Source organism: Heterocephalus glaber, unplaced genomic scaffold, assembly GCF_053883595.1.
Source record: "Heterocephalus glaber isolate CG9 unplaced genomic scaffold, H.glaber_assembly_v1.0 deba00001553, whole genome shotgun sequence".
NCBI classification, from domain to species: Eukaryota; Metazoa; Chordata; class Mammalia; order Rodentia; family Bathyergidae; genus Heterocephalus; species Heterocephalus glaber.
The window spans coordinates 22,784,276-22,799,963 of NW_028258344.1; the positions used below are offsets into that span (position 1 = coordinate 22,784,276).

Below are 15,688 nucleotides of genomic sequence, written 5' to 3' on the forward strand. Positions count from 1 at the left end.
ATAAATATTGCCACACTTCAGTTGTGTCACAGTTTACACAATTGAGACTTGAGAACTATGTTTTCTTTATGTATAACTACCATTTTCACTGTGTGTTTCAATAATTTTCAGTATCTACAATATCTTTCAGATTTACTTCTATTCAGTTATGAAAAAACGTAAGATTACTTCAGAGATTGACTGTAATAAATGAGGTAAAATTCGAGACAGGAAATACGTATGAGATACATTTTTAATTACAAACTTAATTTGATTTCTCATCACTATATTAAAAAAGTAAGAAATGTGTTTTTTATATTAGTAGAAACATGCTTTTTTTATAAGCTAATCTTTTGATGGCGTAAATCATGTATACACGGGGCATTATTTTGATTTTTATGAACAAAATACATTTCAAAGATTTGAGTGCCTCAGACCATTGTAACTACAGAGGTCCACAGAGATATATAAAATGTCATGTGGTAAAAATTTTCACCAGTATGAATTCAGAAATCATCTTTTTATTATATCTCAATCTATTGTGCTTGCTACAATCTTACGATATACTTGGTGAACCATAGTGAGTGACTTAGTTCTTAAATGAATTGATTCTTGGTGTTAAAAGTAAATGAGGACCTTTCTTAGGTTAAAGTTTATTCCAAATTAGGAAGAGATTAATATGATTGCAAAACATTTGTTGAAATGGTCATTCAGTTATGAATTTTTTGGAAGCCTGAAAAAGTATTATATACAATCTTCGTCATTGCAATTTATAAATTTTTATTTCAGCACATAGCCTAACATTAGCAGATTATAGCAAATAAATTTAAGTCATTTTTAGCCCAAGAATCATTTAGTAAACATTTAAAAAGTGTGTGTGTATACTTATATATACTTTGAGTTGAGTTTGTTAGCACAAGTATGTGGTACAAAATAAATCATCATTGGAATCTTATCTAGGTTTTCAGGGTCTGAAAATATTGACAGCTCTAATATATGTACTTTTTCTTTGAAATAACTATCTTTAGATTTGTAATAGATTGTACACATTTCCTTTCTCAAATTGAACTTTATAAATTCACATGTGGGATTTAAGTACTTCTGACCATATTAAAAGAATATGTGTTTAAAATGTAGTTTAAACTTTTCTAATCTTTTTTCTTTCTATTGTGGTGCTATAGATTGAACCTAGGGCCTTGTGCATGCTAGGCTGAAATTTTCTAAATTTTAATTTTACTAACTTTTTCTGAGAAAGAAGGATCTTTTATTCCTCATGCACAAACCACAGATTTCCTTTTGAAAATAACTGCTGTTTGGATAATAATGCTTTGGTAGTTATTTAATGATTAAAATTCCACATCTTTCACAAATTAAAAACAAATTTTAATCTCAGATGTCTTAGAAATTATGCTTAATAAGCATTTAATTAAAAAATTTTTTAAAACTTCAATCTCTGATACCACTCCTTATGCTTTTGCATTGAAATACATGCTATACATAGGCCACTTAAAATCATACAAATGACCATAATGTGTTCCTCCACTGAGGCCTTTCTAGTCTAGAAAACTGAGCATATTATTTTTAGATGGTAAGCTCCATATGAACAAGTATCATGTTTGTCTAATTTGCCAGTGTCCCCAGAAATTAGCAGTGTTTGACACATACCGTAGTAGATCCTCAAGTTTACTAAATGAATGAAAAAAATGATTAAGTTTGTGAATGAATAAAAAAAATGAGTGGATTCCTTGGAAGGAAAGAGAAGAGGATGAAAAAGAATTAAGGTGTATATTATGTACTCATGCCAGCTTCCCATGATGAATATAATCCTTTCTGCAAACATGTGCTAATAAAATTTTTAAAAATTTAAAAAGAATGCACTTTTAAAATTAAGCATTGTTATAGTCATTTAAGATAATTTTTCTAATTACGTAATTAAATTTTCTTTGTCCAGGCTATGAATAGTTATTGGTTGGTAATGGGATATGTAATTCAGTTCTTTGGTTTATGTAAAAACATTCTTTATTATGCAAACCTGCAGTTTGTCCTGTTATCCTCTAGGTGGAGATATCAAATACTTTTGAGTTAAAAATTTTCGCATTGGGTAGTTATTTAACATTTTACAAATGAATTTTAGAATTGCCATCCCTAGTTTTTTTGGGGTTTTTTGCACATTTCAGAAATAAATTCCATTTTTAGAAAGTCAAGTATGATTAAGATATAAATATTATTCACTTCTTATTTTATATTTGTAATTATAAAAGGCAAGGGAAATTATACAATAAAATAATAGAGAAAATACTATCAATTTAGGGAAGAGAAAAAGTTAGGTTACTTGTGAATAATAACTTGCAGTTCATGTTTTCCTTTTTAAACCATTGTTGGCTTTTCTGACTGATTCCATTTCCCTGCTGTGTATGAGTTCAGTATTTGTTTGGATGTATATCAAAACTGGCAAGGTGGCCTGCATAGTCAAGAATCTAATAATGAACATTGTATGAATTCTCTGGAGAATTCTTTTTGACATCGTTCTCACCTTGCAGTCAGATAATTAAGAGATGGGATGGATTTCTTATGAAACAGAATTATCTTTTTCTTTAAAAAAATCTGTATATTAAGAAACGAACAGTAGCAATCTCCTTATGGGTACACCTTTATATATTTTAATGATGGACAAGTTAGGCCCTCCACTTCGAACTGGAAGACATGTGCAAAGGTTATATGACAGTGATACAAAATCAGACAGTTCCTTCAAAAGATGTGAGTTATTACCCATTTACAGGTAAGTATTTGCAGTTCAGTTTGGCTAACCTTTTTTGTCCATTATATTAAGGCTTTATATTATGGAAAGCTGTTTTACTTTATACTTAAAAAATAGTTTTAGCTTGATAGTTTTAAGCTGGAAATTACTAAATGTCTTTTTAAATCTTAAAACATTTTTATTAATTGTTTAATGTTTCTAAGAACCACTGTGGGTTTTTTTTGGTTTTTTTTTTTTGGTACCAGAGATCGAAGGTAGGCGGTGGAACCACAGAGCTAAAACCCCGGCCCCTAAGAACCACTGTTTTTAGATCATATATTTTATTCCATTAAGTACTAATTTTTAGAGAATTTAATAGCAGTCACTATCCACAGTTGTTTTACGTCTGCTTTTTTGTTTGTAAAAGTAATAATTTTACAAAGAAGAATATGGGGAAATTATGTATAATATTTAATATTACTAAATTTTCTATGAGTGGGGAAGATAATGAATTATTACAGCCAGAAAAAAATCATAGAAAACTTCCAATCAAGCGATTAGCCTTTTTGTTCAGTGGGTATAAATTCAACCTAAAACAAGAAAAGGGGTATGACACTGCTAGACCTTCTGGGTTCTGCCATTGCTGACTGGGGATGAGTGTGGTAATTACAGTCATTTTTGAAACTCTGCAGCATGAATCTACAAGATTTACTAATTTGGGTTTCAATTCCAAGTCTCACCCTCATTAAATGATGAAATAAGAGCTTAATATATTAATTTATTAATGTTGAAAAATATATAAAACAGTAATTTTAAAACACTGTACTACAACATTCTGCTTATTTATATATGAAATTATATAATAATAAAAATGGAGAAAGTCTTTAAGATATTAGCGGCAGGTATGGGTTATTTTTTTATTAAGTAATAAATCCTAGAAGGCAGATTTTTGTGTCTTGAAACATTTGTCTGTATAGTAGTACTACTGTCTCTACCCTCCTAAGCAGATATCAAAGAGAAACTGACTAGCAGTAAGATAAAATATTACTTCCACTATTAAACCATGCTTTATTATTTGTCTCAGTTGCAGCAAGCAAATTATAGATACAGAATAAGGATAACCCTTTGCATACTCTGATTAGGAAGAAAAATGTTTGTATGAAACTAGGGGAACATGGTTTAAATATTGATCAAAATAATTACATTCTGTTTCTTAGAAGATACTACTAAAATAATTGATAGGTATTTAATATCATAACTTATTGATAATCTGTTAAATTTTCCTCTAAATGTAAATATTTCAAACAACTTTAAATTATTGATATGGTGAGATTATATACATATATTAATGGGTGTGTTTGTGTCATATGTATTTCTTTAGCACATAGTAGTATATGAAGGTGATAGTATTTTTAACAAGCTTTCCTCTAGGACCTAAAAGAAAACATTTTCTTCCTTTTTGAATGTATTTGTTGACGATGTTTTTCAAAAGTATTGAATTCCTAGAAAACTCTACAGTAGTTCTGGAGCATCCCTAGATGGGCTATAGTAAAGCAGAGTAGAATAAACTTCGGAAACAGACATGGAATGACCATTTGAAGAAGGCCAGACATCTGATCCACATTGCAAAGTGATTCTTTGCTTGTTGAAGTAACTACTCAAAGCATCCATTTTGTGAATGTTAGCATCACGTGATGAGTGTGAGATTTATAGTATAGGCCACAGAAATTCAAGTTTAAGTACTAATCTGTCACATGGTAACTTGTCAATTTAAATAGTATCTCTGAACTTGAGCTTCTTCTAACTGGGCATAGAAGTGTGCTCCTGTAGTTCTAGCTACTGAGAAGGCCCAGTTGGGAGAAACACTTTGAGACCTTGCTGGGAAGCACAGCAAGACCCTGTCTCAAAAAAAAAAAAAAAAAAAAGAGAGAGAGAGAAACAAGGACAGAAAAGGAGTCTTTAATTTTGAAAAAGAAATATTATCTCCTGATTTGTGAGACAAATAATGTACATGTAGTACCTGCGTTCATATTTGGCATGTAGTGTATGTTTGAAAAATAGTTATTTACAAGTATATTAGAAATAGTTATTTAAAATTTTATGAGAGCCTGTCTTTACCATGTAAGTAGAGTAAGAGGAATTTGAGCCAAAACTTAAGAACTTCTAATTTAAAGGAGTTTTTAAAAAAGTATTCTACCTATTTATGTGATGCAATGTTGTTTACATGTGAAATGAAAAGACTGACTAACTCTTTAAAGAAAGGGAGGGAACTGATGCTCTAAAAAACATCTGAACCCTGCCTTTGCAACATACTATCTGTGTTAGTTTGGGTAAGTTTCATCTCATTTGCCTCAACTGTTAAATGGAATTATTAATACTTACATGTTTCATAAAATAAATAGAATTAAATAAGTTTACATATGCAAGACAATAGAAATGTATTTGGTATACAGTAAACTATTATGAAATATTAACTTGTAGTAATCCTAGTAGTAGTAACAGTACTAATAGTACTAGCTGTAGCAATGCTAAATGTTAATGTAAATTTATTTCATAACTTTTTGGTAAGATAAAGTGATCATTTTATCAATGAGAGAACTCAGACTCAGGTGGACAACTATCATAGAGCTAGTTAATAGCAGTGAGGATTTGAATCTAGATGTATTTATATGAATGTCAAGGCCTATCTTTTAGCATTATATCATCATCTAATTTTCTATGATTCCTAAAGTTTTAGAATGGAATTCATTGATGATCCAACCAGATACCAGATAGCTATGCAATTGATGAAATTAAATATTTAAAGGGGAAATGGTATTAATTCATCTAATTACTTTTTCAAAGAGCTTTCATAAATTGAATATTATCCTTTAAACTAGTTAACTGTTTAACTATGTCTCATGTACTTAGGACAATAAAAAGAACTTAAATATATTACTCAAAAGTTATTCATAGACATTTGATAGAATAAATATGGTTTTTAAAGGAGCTATATATTTAGACTTTTAACTTTGAAGCCTTTCATAATGATTATTTATAAGTTTCATGTAAAACATATGTAAATATCTTAATTGATTTTCATATAATAGGATTGTGTTGGTTAAGCCAAAATACTTTATCCATAGTATTAACTACTACTTGTTTTCAGACTTTAAATAATTACTTGAAATTTAATCTTTTGAAGCTCTCTTGCCTCTTAATCATCCAAACAGGTAATTTAAAAAAGTCAATGCTTATATTCAATATTTTTTCATCATGTCATTTTTTTCTCTCTTCTAGAACTAACATCAAACCTCGAAATTCCACACCACCCAGTTTGGCAAGAAATTCTGCGGCAGGTGTATTTATAAGCAAAAGAAAAACACATACTGAGAGCTACATAGCTAGGTATCCTATGCTATGCTATGCTATGCTATGCTATGCTAGCTATACTATCCTAATAACTAATGCTGAATATGTGTAGTTTTCTGAGTCTCATATACAAAAATTGGGTAAAAAACTATAGATAATCTGATTCTCATTCTATAATTTAATAGGATTTTAAGTTACTCTAAATATTTCTTCTACTATGTAGTTATAAATATTGCAAATGCTCAAAGACAGTTTTAGTTATACTAAATTTATATGAATATTTATACCTAAGTTTAAATGTAACATGGGCATTTTTACCTCTAAAAGTGAGATGATCAATCCTCTGAATCACTGCCATTATAATTTTCAGCATTTTTAAAATATTTAAACCTATCCCTTGAGGTGATACGTTTTCTAATCCATCATGATATGTAATTATGACATTCACTGCTTTTAAATTTATAATTCATCTGAATTATAGATGCTTATATTTATAAATATGCTACCTTGTTCCAGAAAGTTTTAAGGTAAGGCACATAAATCCATGAAGTGTAGTGAGATACACTATTTTTTTAATGGCAGAAGAATTGGAAGAAAACAAAGTTTAGAGTTAAAAGATACAATGGTAGTAAAGTTAGCCTATAAAATATGTGTCATGAGACCATGTATATAGTTTAGCCCTGGGCCACAAATTATGATTTAAATTTTTTCACTGCCAGAACCACAGGAGAAGATTATTCAGAATGTCTAAAAAATAGAAACAAATCAGTTTCTCTGAAAAACTAGTTAGTTCTAAGACCTTAAAAGTGCTTCCATGGATTCTCATAAGGAAAATACCAGGTGACATGGTAGATAACTTGTTAGCATCCGTACTGCAAACGTGGAAATGAATTTCATAGGTTGTTTTCTGAGGGTTTCTTCAATGTAGGTCAATAACATTTTATGATACAGCAAAAAACAGTGATGTTGTGTGTGCTATGTTCTGTTTTTGTTATAAGTAACATATTCAGATATCCATTATTCTAATTTTATCCAGGGATAGTTTTTCAATAATCTAAAACAGTCTCAACCTTAGTTGCCCATGAGAATCATTTCTGGAACTTTCTAAAATGGAACACGTTCAGAGCTTTTCCAGAGATTTTGATTTCTTTGGTTTGGAGAGTGACATCTATGCCTCTGCCATATAAAAAGCTTTAAGAATGATGCTAGGTAACAAGATGAGAACATAGAGGATTAGATAAGTTGCTATCTTTCCATCTAGATTGTAATAAATACTGTTTGTCGCTACTAAGGATTTGCTACATATTAAATATAAATGAGCATATTTTTCTTAGAGGTCTAAAGTACGGTTTACTGTGTTGTATATATGTGGACCCATGTTATTTTGAATGAAGGCTGAGTGAAGGATTAATATTTTCTTATGAAAATGGAAAACTTAATAAGTATATATGTACATATACAGTCAGATGTTTAAATAACATCTTGTCTTATCTCTCCAAAGCAATGAGTGAAAGACAAAAGAAGTAACAACAGGCACGAGCAAAATCACATTAACAAATAAGTTTTTTTAATTTGTTTGTCTTTTAACAACTGATACGTAATGAAGAGCCCAGAGCCTTGCTTATTTGACTTCCCTCAGCATTCTATAATTAGAACAGATGAAGAAATGTCCTGCAAAAATGAGCGACCATATATCCTTGAAACCCTTCCACTAAAAACACCTAAACATGAAGGAAATATATACAAAATTGTTATTTACAGAAAATACAATTATATAGTAAATACCCCCAAAAGGCAAATTATTGAGTAATAATGAAGTCTTATTAAATTTTCTGAATATGAGATCAATATATTGAAAGTTAGTATACTCTGCCTCAGCAACAAACAGAAAATACACTTTTTAGAAATTTCCCTTACATGAACTCACACATATTTAAGTTACAAAGGAATCAGTTTAAAAGCTAAGCAAGAGCCTTCATTTTGATGGAGAAAAATTTTTAAGCTTCACAGACAATAAAGAAAATGTAAATAAAAATGTTTATCTTTTTTATAAACTTTAATATTGTAAATCTGTCCAGCTAGGCTATCTATATTTTCCCCTAATTAATATATAAATACAGTGCAATTTTGAAACAAAATTCACAAATCTTGACAAATTGATTTCAAAATGTGTGAGAAGAACAGAGGCCTGATATTAGACAGGATGTGTTAAAAAGTATAATGTGTGAATAGTGTATGAAGTTATAGTAATTAGGATCATTTTATACTGATTCAAGGGTAGACAAACAAACAAATGATCATAGTGGAGTGATAGAAAAAGACTGCATTTCCTTAAATGACTCTGTTACATTTCAGAGGAAGCAGTGTAGATTTCAGAAGTGGGACATGCTGGGACAAATAGGTGTGCATACATTGAAAACTTTATAATTCCTTCATATCAGGCATTAAAGAGTGGAGCTGGGCATGTAGCTCACTGATAGAATGTTTGCTTAGCATGTGCAGTGCGCTGTGTTTGATCACTGAAAAAATCCTACCAGTTACAAATAAATTAAAGTCCTAAATACGGAAATGAAAGCTGTTAATATTTTAGAAGAAAATGTAGATAACTCTCATTATCATCTCAGCAAGTCTTGAGACTAATTTTGAAAGCATTAACTGTACAGCAAAAGTTTGATATATTTGATCATATTAAAATGAAAAAGTAGTGCTACAAAAAACTCCATGAATAAAGTAAAATAGCATGACAGATTTTAAGAGGATATTTACTATATACATAAGGCAAAAAATTACTGCCCAGTATAAGTGAATTTCTGTAAATAAAAATTTAAAAATGAGCCCATATAACAGCTCTGGGTTTTGATGGGGTTGAGGGGCAGGCATTTCACCATAGAAAAAAATATAAATACCAAAGAAACATGAAATGATGTTTGGCCTCATAAACAATCAGAAAAATATATATTAAATATGCAGAGTTACCATTTCATTCATATATGGCTAAGCAGAAATTAAAAATCTCTGTAAACAGTACATATTGTGTTAGAAAACGGTCACTGAGAAACCTCAGATGCTACCCTTGGAGTATAAATATGCTAACAAACATGGTAATGAGATTTATGTGTACTTTGTTCTAAAATGTTAATAACTTTCTTTAATACCTTTCCTGGAGAAATTTAGCAATACCTAGTTAAGTTGAACTTTTGATATTGTGATAAGTGTGTACTAACATTGATACCAGAATGGTGGAAATAATTAAGTTCATGAACTGAGGTACCACTGTATGTGTTGATTTCGTTAAATGTACGTACTTCAGTATTTGAGTGATCTTTTATATTTTGAAATAACTTGTATATTTCACTAATAATAAAGTTGGCTTATTTTCCCTTGATATTCTTCTTTGACCAATATTATGTCCTCTAATTTGCTAGTATTTTCTTTGTGGTTTAAAGGGAATATACTGATGATATAAACTTACTCTCAATACAAAAGACTAGTAATTCTCCAACCTCTCTGTACTGCTGCTAAAATTGGGGGAGAGTAAGATATACTCAAACACATAAAATCCTGATATTTGCCTCATTTTCATCTGTGGACCTTTTAGATACAGAGTAGCTCTAAAAACCACTGAAATCACTTAGTCTACTGTTTGTAACCTGTTTGTATGAAGCAAGGACCCAAATGGAACAGCACTTAGAATTCTTCAATAACAATTTCTGTGAAAAAAAATTTTTTCAATGGTGTTCTCATAATCCAGTGATTTAAGAGTTCTCCTTATGGAGATTTTAAAGTAAATAGCATGTTCTTAGAAGAACAACTTCCAGGAGGGAGTGTAAAGATTTTTTTTATAAAAATAGAATAGTTGTTTTCCCAGTTAATTAATGTTTCATCAGTAGATTCTGAATTTCTTCATTGTCTGGCTTCTGTGATGAAACCCTTATGAGCTCGGAGATTTTTGCTCTAAACTATTGTTATTGTGTATGAGGTGTAATTTAAAAACATAGTAAATGTTTAAATTAAAAATGTAAGACATTATTACAGTAAAGGATACATCGCCATTAAGTCCTGTCAAAGTACTCACCCTTGCTTCAAACCTATTTATTCAATCATTCTTGCCACTTTCTGAGGCAGTTCTGAAAGTCCTTTTTCATATCTTTAGTCGTGCTGTTGTGGCTGACTCGATGTCCTAAATCGGTTCAAAACATTTACAGCAACTTCTGTCAAAGTGGTGTGTCTTCATTGACCTTATTCACTGGATCTTGTGCAGTGTGACTTCTGGCTTTTCCCAAAGTCAAAATGACAGGAAATGTAAACATTTTGAATCAATTCAGGACATTGTGGTAGCCATGAAATGTGTTCTAAGTGAGGAGTTTTTTGAGAAGGATATATGGCAGTGTGCCTTTTTACTGTAATACATTAAAAAAATTTAAGCATTTACTTTTAATTATACCACATATAGTTTCCTAGCATCTGTTTGACCTTCATTATGTTTTATTAATATTAAACTCACCCTAGTAGGGCATGCCTAGGAGCCTGAATTTTTATTACATCATAATAATATAATTGGATAATTAGATTGGAGTTAATACTAAAATAAATATTGGACATAGCACGCATAGTCCTTATAGTCAAAGAGGGATACCTGGAACCTAAGGACTTTCATCTTTCCTCAGGCCTGCATCCTAGTTTTTTCTTAATAGGATGGTTTTGCAGAAAGAACATTATAAATTTTCTTCCTTTTCTTATTGTGCAGTAAATGCCTAACATAAAACAGAAAGATTGGCTGAATTTGGTCCTCATCAGTGTTCCTGATCTTTGTTCCTAACAAAGATAATCTTAAAAAAAACACTTGAAAGTAAGTCACTTAACAAGGATGATTCTTTTGTATTTGAACTAGAGGACTATTAAAAGTGAGATTGAGCAAGCTTTTAGTTATGTATCCTGTTCCTCAAGAGTTATGGGTTAATAACTATTGATGTGAACTTTATTTTTCTATTTCCTTTTACATGTCTTCAGGCCAGATGGAGACTATGCATCTTCCCTTAATGGTGGAAACATTAAAGGCATAGAAGGAAACTTGTCTGGACACTTACCAAAATTCTGCCATGAGTGTGGGACAAAATACCCTGTAGAATGGGCAAAGTTCTGCTGTGAATGTGGCATTCGAAGAATGATTCTGTGAACAGAATCTTAAAAAGAGCCAGATTCAGAGTTTTATGATTGTTGCTTCTTGGATAGTTTGAACACTTCCTGTAGTTATTTTGTGCTAAAACTATTCAAAATACTGTTTTCATAATTTTTGGAGCATAATTCTTCAGTTGATTAATGTGTTTGTATATATGTGTGTATGTAGTGTATATAATAAATACCTGATAGCCCAAGCTGTGCTATTCTAGGAAATATTCACTCACCTGTCAGAAAATCATTTCCAGTGGAGCCATTAACTTAGGTATTATTCTTCTGTTAAAACATATTCGGTATACCTTCAGAAACGCTCGAGTGCTTAGCTGTTCAAGCTTTAGGATAATCACAAGTTTGAACAAAAATTCATATTAAACATTGCTATTGTTTGTGCCTAGGATCAAGAGTATTGTAGCTTATGGGACACTTGGAATTTTGTAATGAAGAGAAGGTTTTAGTTTTTCTTAGTTGATGTGAAGTCATTTTCCTGTTGAACTTTTCAACAACTAACTTTCTATTGCAAAAAAAGAGGAGAAAAAAAATGCCTAAGGTCCTTGTTGTCCCCAATTCAGTATATTATTAATTATGTAATTGAAGGAGCCTTACATGTTCTGTGAAAATGTAATTATTCAATTTTCTTTCCAGAAACACAAGACTAAAAATACAAATGTAAATTATTATACCTGATTTTTTAAACCTGTGTGTATATTAGTTGAACATACATTCTACTTCACTTGTATTCCTAATTTTTACTTTTTTCTTTCTTTACTATAACTTGTCTGAAGAGTAGTTTTAATTTTTTAATTTACTACATCTTTGCAGTATTTTAAAATGTAATTATTTATAAATTACAAAAAAAATTTTTTTCCTACTGGGGCCTCAAGCATTCTAGGTAAATGCTCTACCACTGAGCTACATCCCCTCCAATCCCTTTTTATTTTATTTTGAGACAGTCTTGCTAAATTGCCCAGGCTGGTCTCTAACTTGTAATCCTTCCTTCTCAGCCTCTCCAGGAGCTGGGATTATAGATACGTGCTACTTCACCCAGAAAGATGCTCAAATTTCTCTGTAAAATCTTCCATTTTAAACATTTTATTTCTGTGTAGCTGAATTCATAAAAAATTAAGACATTTTAAAACAGACCACTTCACTTTAATAAATAATAATTGTGGTAATTACTCATTACTGCTGAGCATGCAGGTAAAAATTATTTAAATTTAAGTTCTTTATAGTACATTTAGATGTAGATATGAGTAGGTTAAGAGAATATCTAATTTTCCTACTCATATTTTATACTTTAGTGTTTAATGTTGAAACTCCATTTACATCTTAATAAAAACCACTGAAAATGTATTAATTGAATGCATAGTTTACTTCTATAACTACACATTCACAAAAATTTATAATTTCTTTTTAACATGACTAAAATAGAGATGTTGATTATTGTCACTTTCAGTTTAAGTTTTCTTTCAGAGCTTATCCAGCCATATTCACTAACTCCTTAGTAATTATGTTCAATCAAATCGAAGTCAGCCTTATCTTAGTATAAAGGTATAAGTAAATTTTTTATATAATATTTTCTAGCTTTTGGTTTATAATTTTGATTCACTGTAAGAATCAGTGTAGAAATTTGTGACTTAGAATTTCATTTATCTGAAATTAAGTTTTTGTTTTTATTTTTACATCAGGAAGGTATTATAAACTTAGTGGTATTGGAATTGTCAGTTTTACTTGCCTTATATCCTTTCCTGATTTTTTTACTAGTTTTTTTCCCAGTTAACCTGTTACAGTATAAAAAAGTTCATCAACTCAAGCTGTAATGAATTTAGAAAACTAATATACCTACTAGATTTCCATTTCAATAACTTCTATTCTCTAAGTGTTATGAAGCATATAAAGAATTTAGAATTGTGTTTTTCTAGGAATGAACACTGTTTTCTTTCAGATATGTTTCTAAGATCACATACCTTTTTCTTTTTATGCTCAAGGAAAAACATGAGTTTAAATTAAATTGGCACATGTTTATTTCTCACTGAATTTTTCAGTAGTAGGTAAATATTATAATGTATTCCATGGAAATGAATTGGTAAGCAATCATCCAACTCCAGAGCCCAGAGATTATTATAACCAGTAAGTAGGTGAAATATGACTTATAAAACATGTTGTGACAGTGTATTTAAGTGCATTTTATATTACTTGCATATTTTAGTCTCACATTGATTTGTTGTGCAATAGTGTTTAAGCAATCATACTATGCATCGTTTATTTTATTTTTATTTATTTGCACAAGTATTTGCCAGTATGGTAGAATGAAAAATTATTGTAAGCTTAAGTTAAAAATGTAAAAAATCACTTATATATTATTCTGAAAGTTAGCTTGAAAAAGATTATTGTGACTACTGTTTCCTGTTCATATGTTTTTTATATCTTCATTTTGAACCAATTCAATAAAGACATGAAGTGCAAAAAGGCTAGTTTCTATTTATTGATGTTTTCTCTTTTAGACAAACAGATAGGAACATACTGAAAATAATAAAAATATTTGAAGTCAAATATACAAAATTTTAAAATGAGAAAGTAGACTTTCTGTTTTGTAAAATGCCATCAGATTTTTTTTAAATGCTGTTTTATTGAATTGAAGGTTTTATGGCTTCAAAATATTGTAAATGCTTTTGTTACAAATTCTTATGGAAAAGAAACATTTACCCAGTAAAATACATGAATTGAAAACAGTGATGCTAGGGTTGTTAGGAAGTATGAGTATTTCTAATTAAGTACTACACAGTTTTATTTGTAGTGAATATTTAATGACTTAGGCCATACTTTACAATTTAGAAAGGAGTTATTTCTAGTAAAAATGTGGTTAAATCAGGCATGTTTAATTTAATTGGTACTCACTTTTCCTCTGCTGTAAGTGAATGCTTTTATTGGGAGTAAAAGCCTGGGGAATGAAGACATAATAGGAGAAATATATAGATATAAGCCTGAAGATCTCTTGGGTTATTTGCACTGGATGTATAATGAATTTTATGTGGTAAGTATACTTTTAGTATTAAAATGGGTTTATTTATTTATTTATTTATTTTGGTACCGGGGATTGAACTCTGGTCCTTGCACTTGTGCAGCAGGCAGCGAAACCACTGAGCTAAATCCCCGGCCCGGGTTTATTTTTTCCAAATAACTATACTTGTGAACATAGAAATGTGAATTATTAAGCAAAGTTATTGATAGCTACATTTGTTTTTACTTTCATTTATGGAAAGTTTCAGTATTATTGAGGACACTCATTATTTTAAGTCCAATTTTGTTAAGCTACTCTATGAATTCCTTTTTATGCCACTAGAGGGTGCTTTTGGGTAATTTAACATTATTCTAGCCTTCATTTGTTTTAAAGACTTTAGCAATATAGTTGTCATGATTTGTGTGTGTGTGTGTTACTTGTGATTATACTCAGGACCACTTTCACACTGAGCTGCATCCCCAGTCATTTTCTGTTTTGAGATAGTGTCTACATTACCCACACTAGGCCCAAATTTTCCATCCTCCTGTCTCAGCCTCCCAGAATGCTGGGATTGCAAACATATGCCACCAGGCCCAGCTATAATATTTATATTTTTATATATATATATGTATATATATATATAATTTTTACAATATGAAATTGCAGATGTCTATAAGTTTATGTTTTATTGTGATTTTAGTAATTATGCTAATATCTTAAAAATTAGTTCAGCTTATTTTTGGCACCAGCATGTTAGTAACTTAGAAATATTTAATATTTATGCTTAATATTTTAGCATAATCATACACCTCAGATATCACTTAGGCACATTGCCAGATATTTGAAATATTGCTTTAATTTCTCATTTTACTTATATATCAATTCAGTCGGTTATATTCTTTTTTAAGACAAACTTCTTTTTCCTCCAATCATCTAAGCTAAATTAATATTGTCTAAATATGCATGTACCATTATTTAAATAACCAGTAAACAAGTGATGATGCCAAATAATAGTGTAAGATGCACAAAACTAAACCTTTATCCTTTAAAAAAATACTTTATGTGAACTTCATTCTATGAAATGCTGGAGATAAAGAGAATAAATATGTGATTCAGTCTCTACCCTGAAAATGATGATATTTATTTGGAAAGGCTAATATGCAAACGGTAACAACTTATGATAAAAAGAAATGATTTGTTTTAGTAGAACTTCTCTTTATCATGAAGGCTAAAAAAATGTTAAAGAGATCTTCCTAACCACCACAAGTTATCACAACCGACCATTCCTACCTTTGTATTTTCATTGTCCCAGCTTAGGAGGAAACCTGGTAGAATACAAGTAAGAAGTACATTGCTTTTTGATAGAGAAAAGGGAAGTGGCAGTAGAAAGAATGTATTTGGCCAGGTCCCTTGGATCTGAAGAATGTGAACTCCTTCCTCTAAAC

At 30.2% G+C, this 15,688-nt stretch overlaps 1 protein-coding gene across 2 annotated transcripts in view; it reads left to right on the forward strand.

Moving 5' to 3' along the window:
• Zc2hc1a (zinc finger C2HC-type containing 1A) overlaps nt 1-13,712 on the forward strand; it is a 49,550-nt gene extending 35,838 nt beyond the window's left edge. Inside the window, exons 8-10 of one of the 2 annotated variants that reach the window (XM_087190512.1) lie at nt 2,642-2,758; nt 5,996-6,103; nt 11,078-13,712. In XM_087190512.1, the coding sequence (XP_087046638.1) occupies nt 2,642-2,758; nt 5,996-6,103; nt 11,078-11,243 (391 nt within the window). In that variant the 3' untranslated portion in view covers nt 11,244-13,712. The remainder of the gene's footprint in view (nt 1-2,641; nt 2,759-5,995; nt 6,104-11,077) is intronic. The other variant, XM_004842024.4, reaches the window with a different exon arrangement.
• The last annotated feature ends 1,976 nt before the right edge of the window (nt 13,713-15,688 follow it).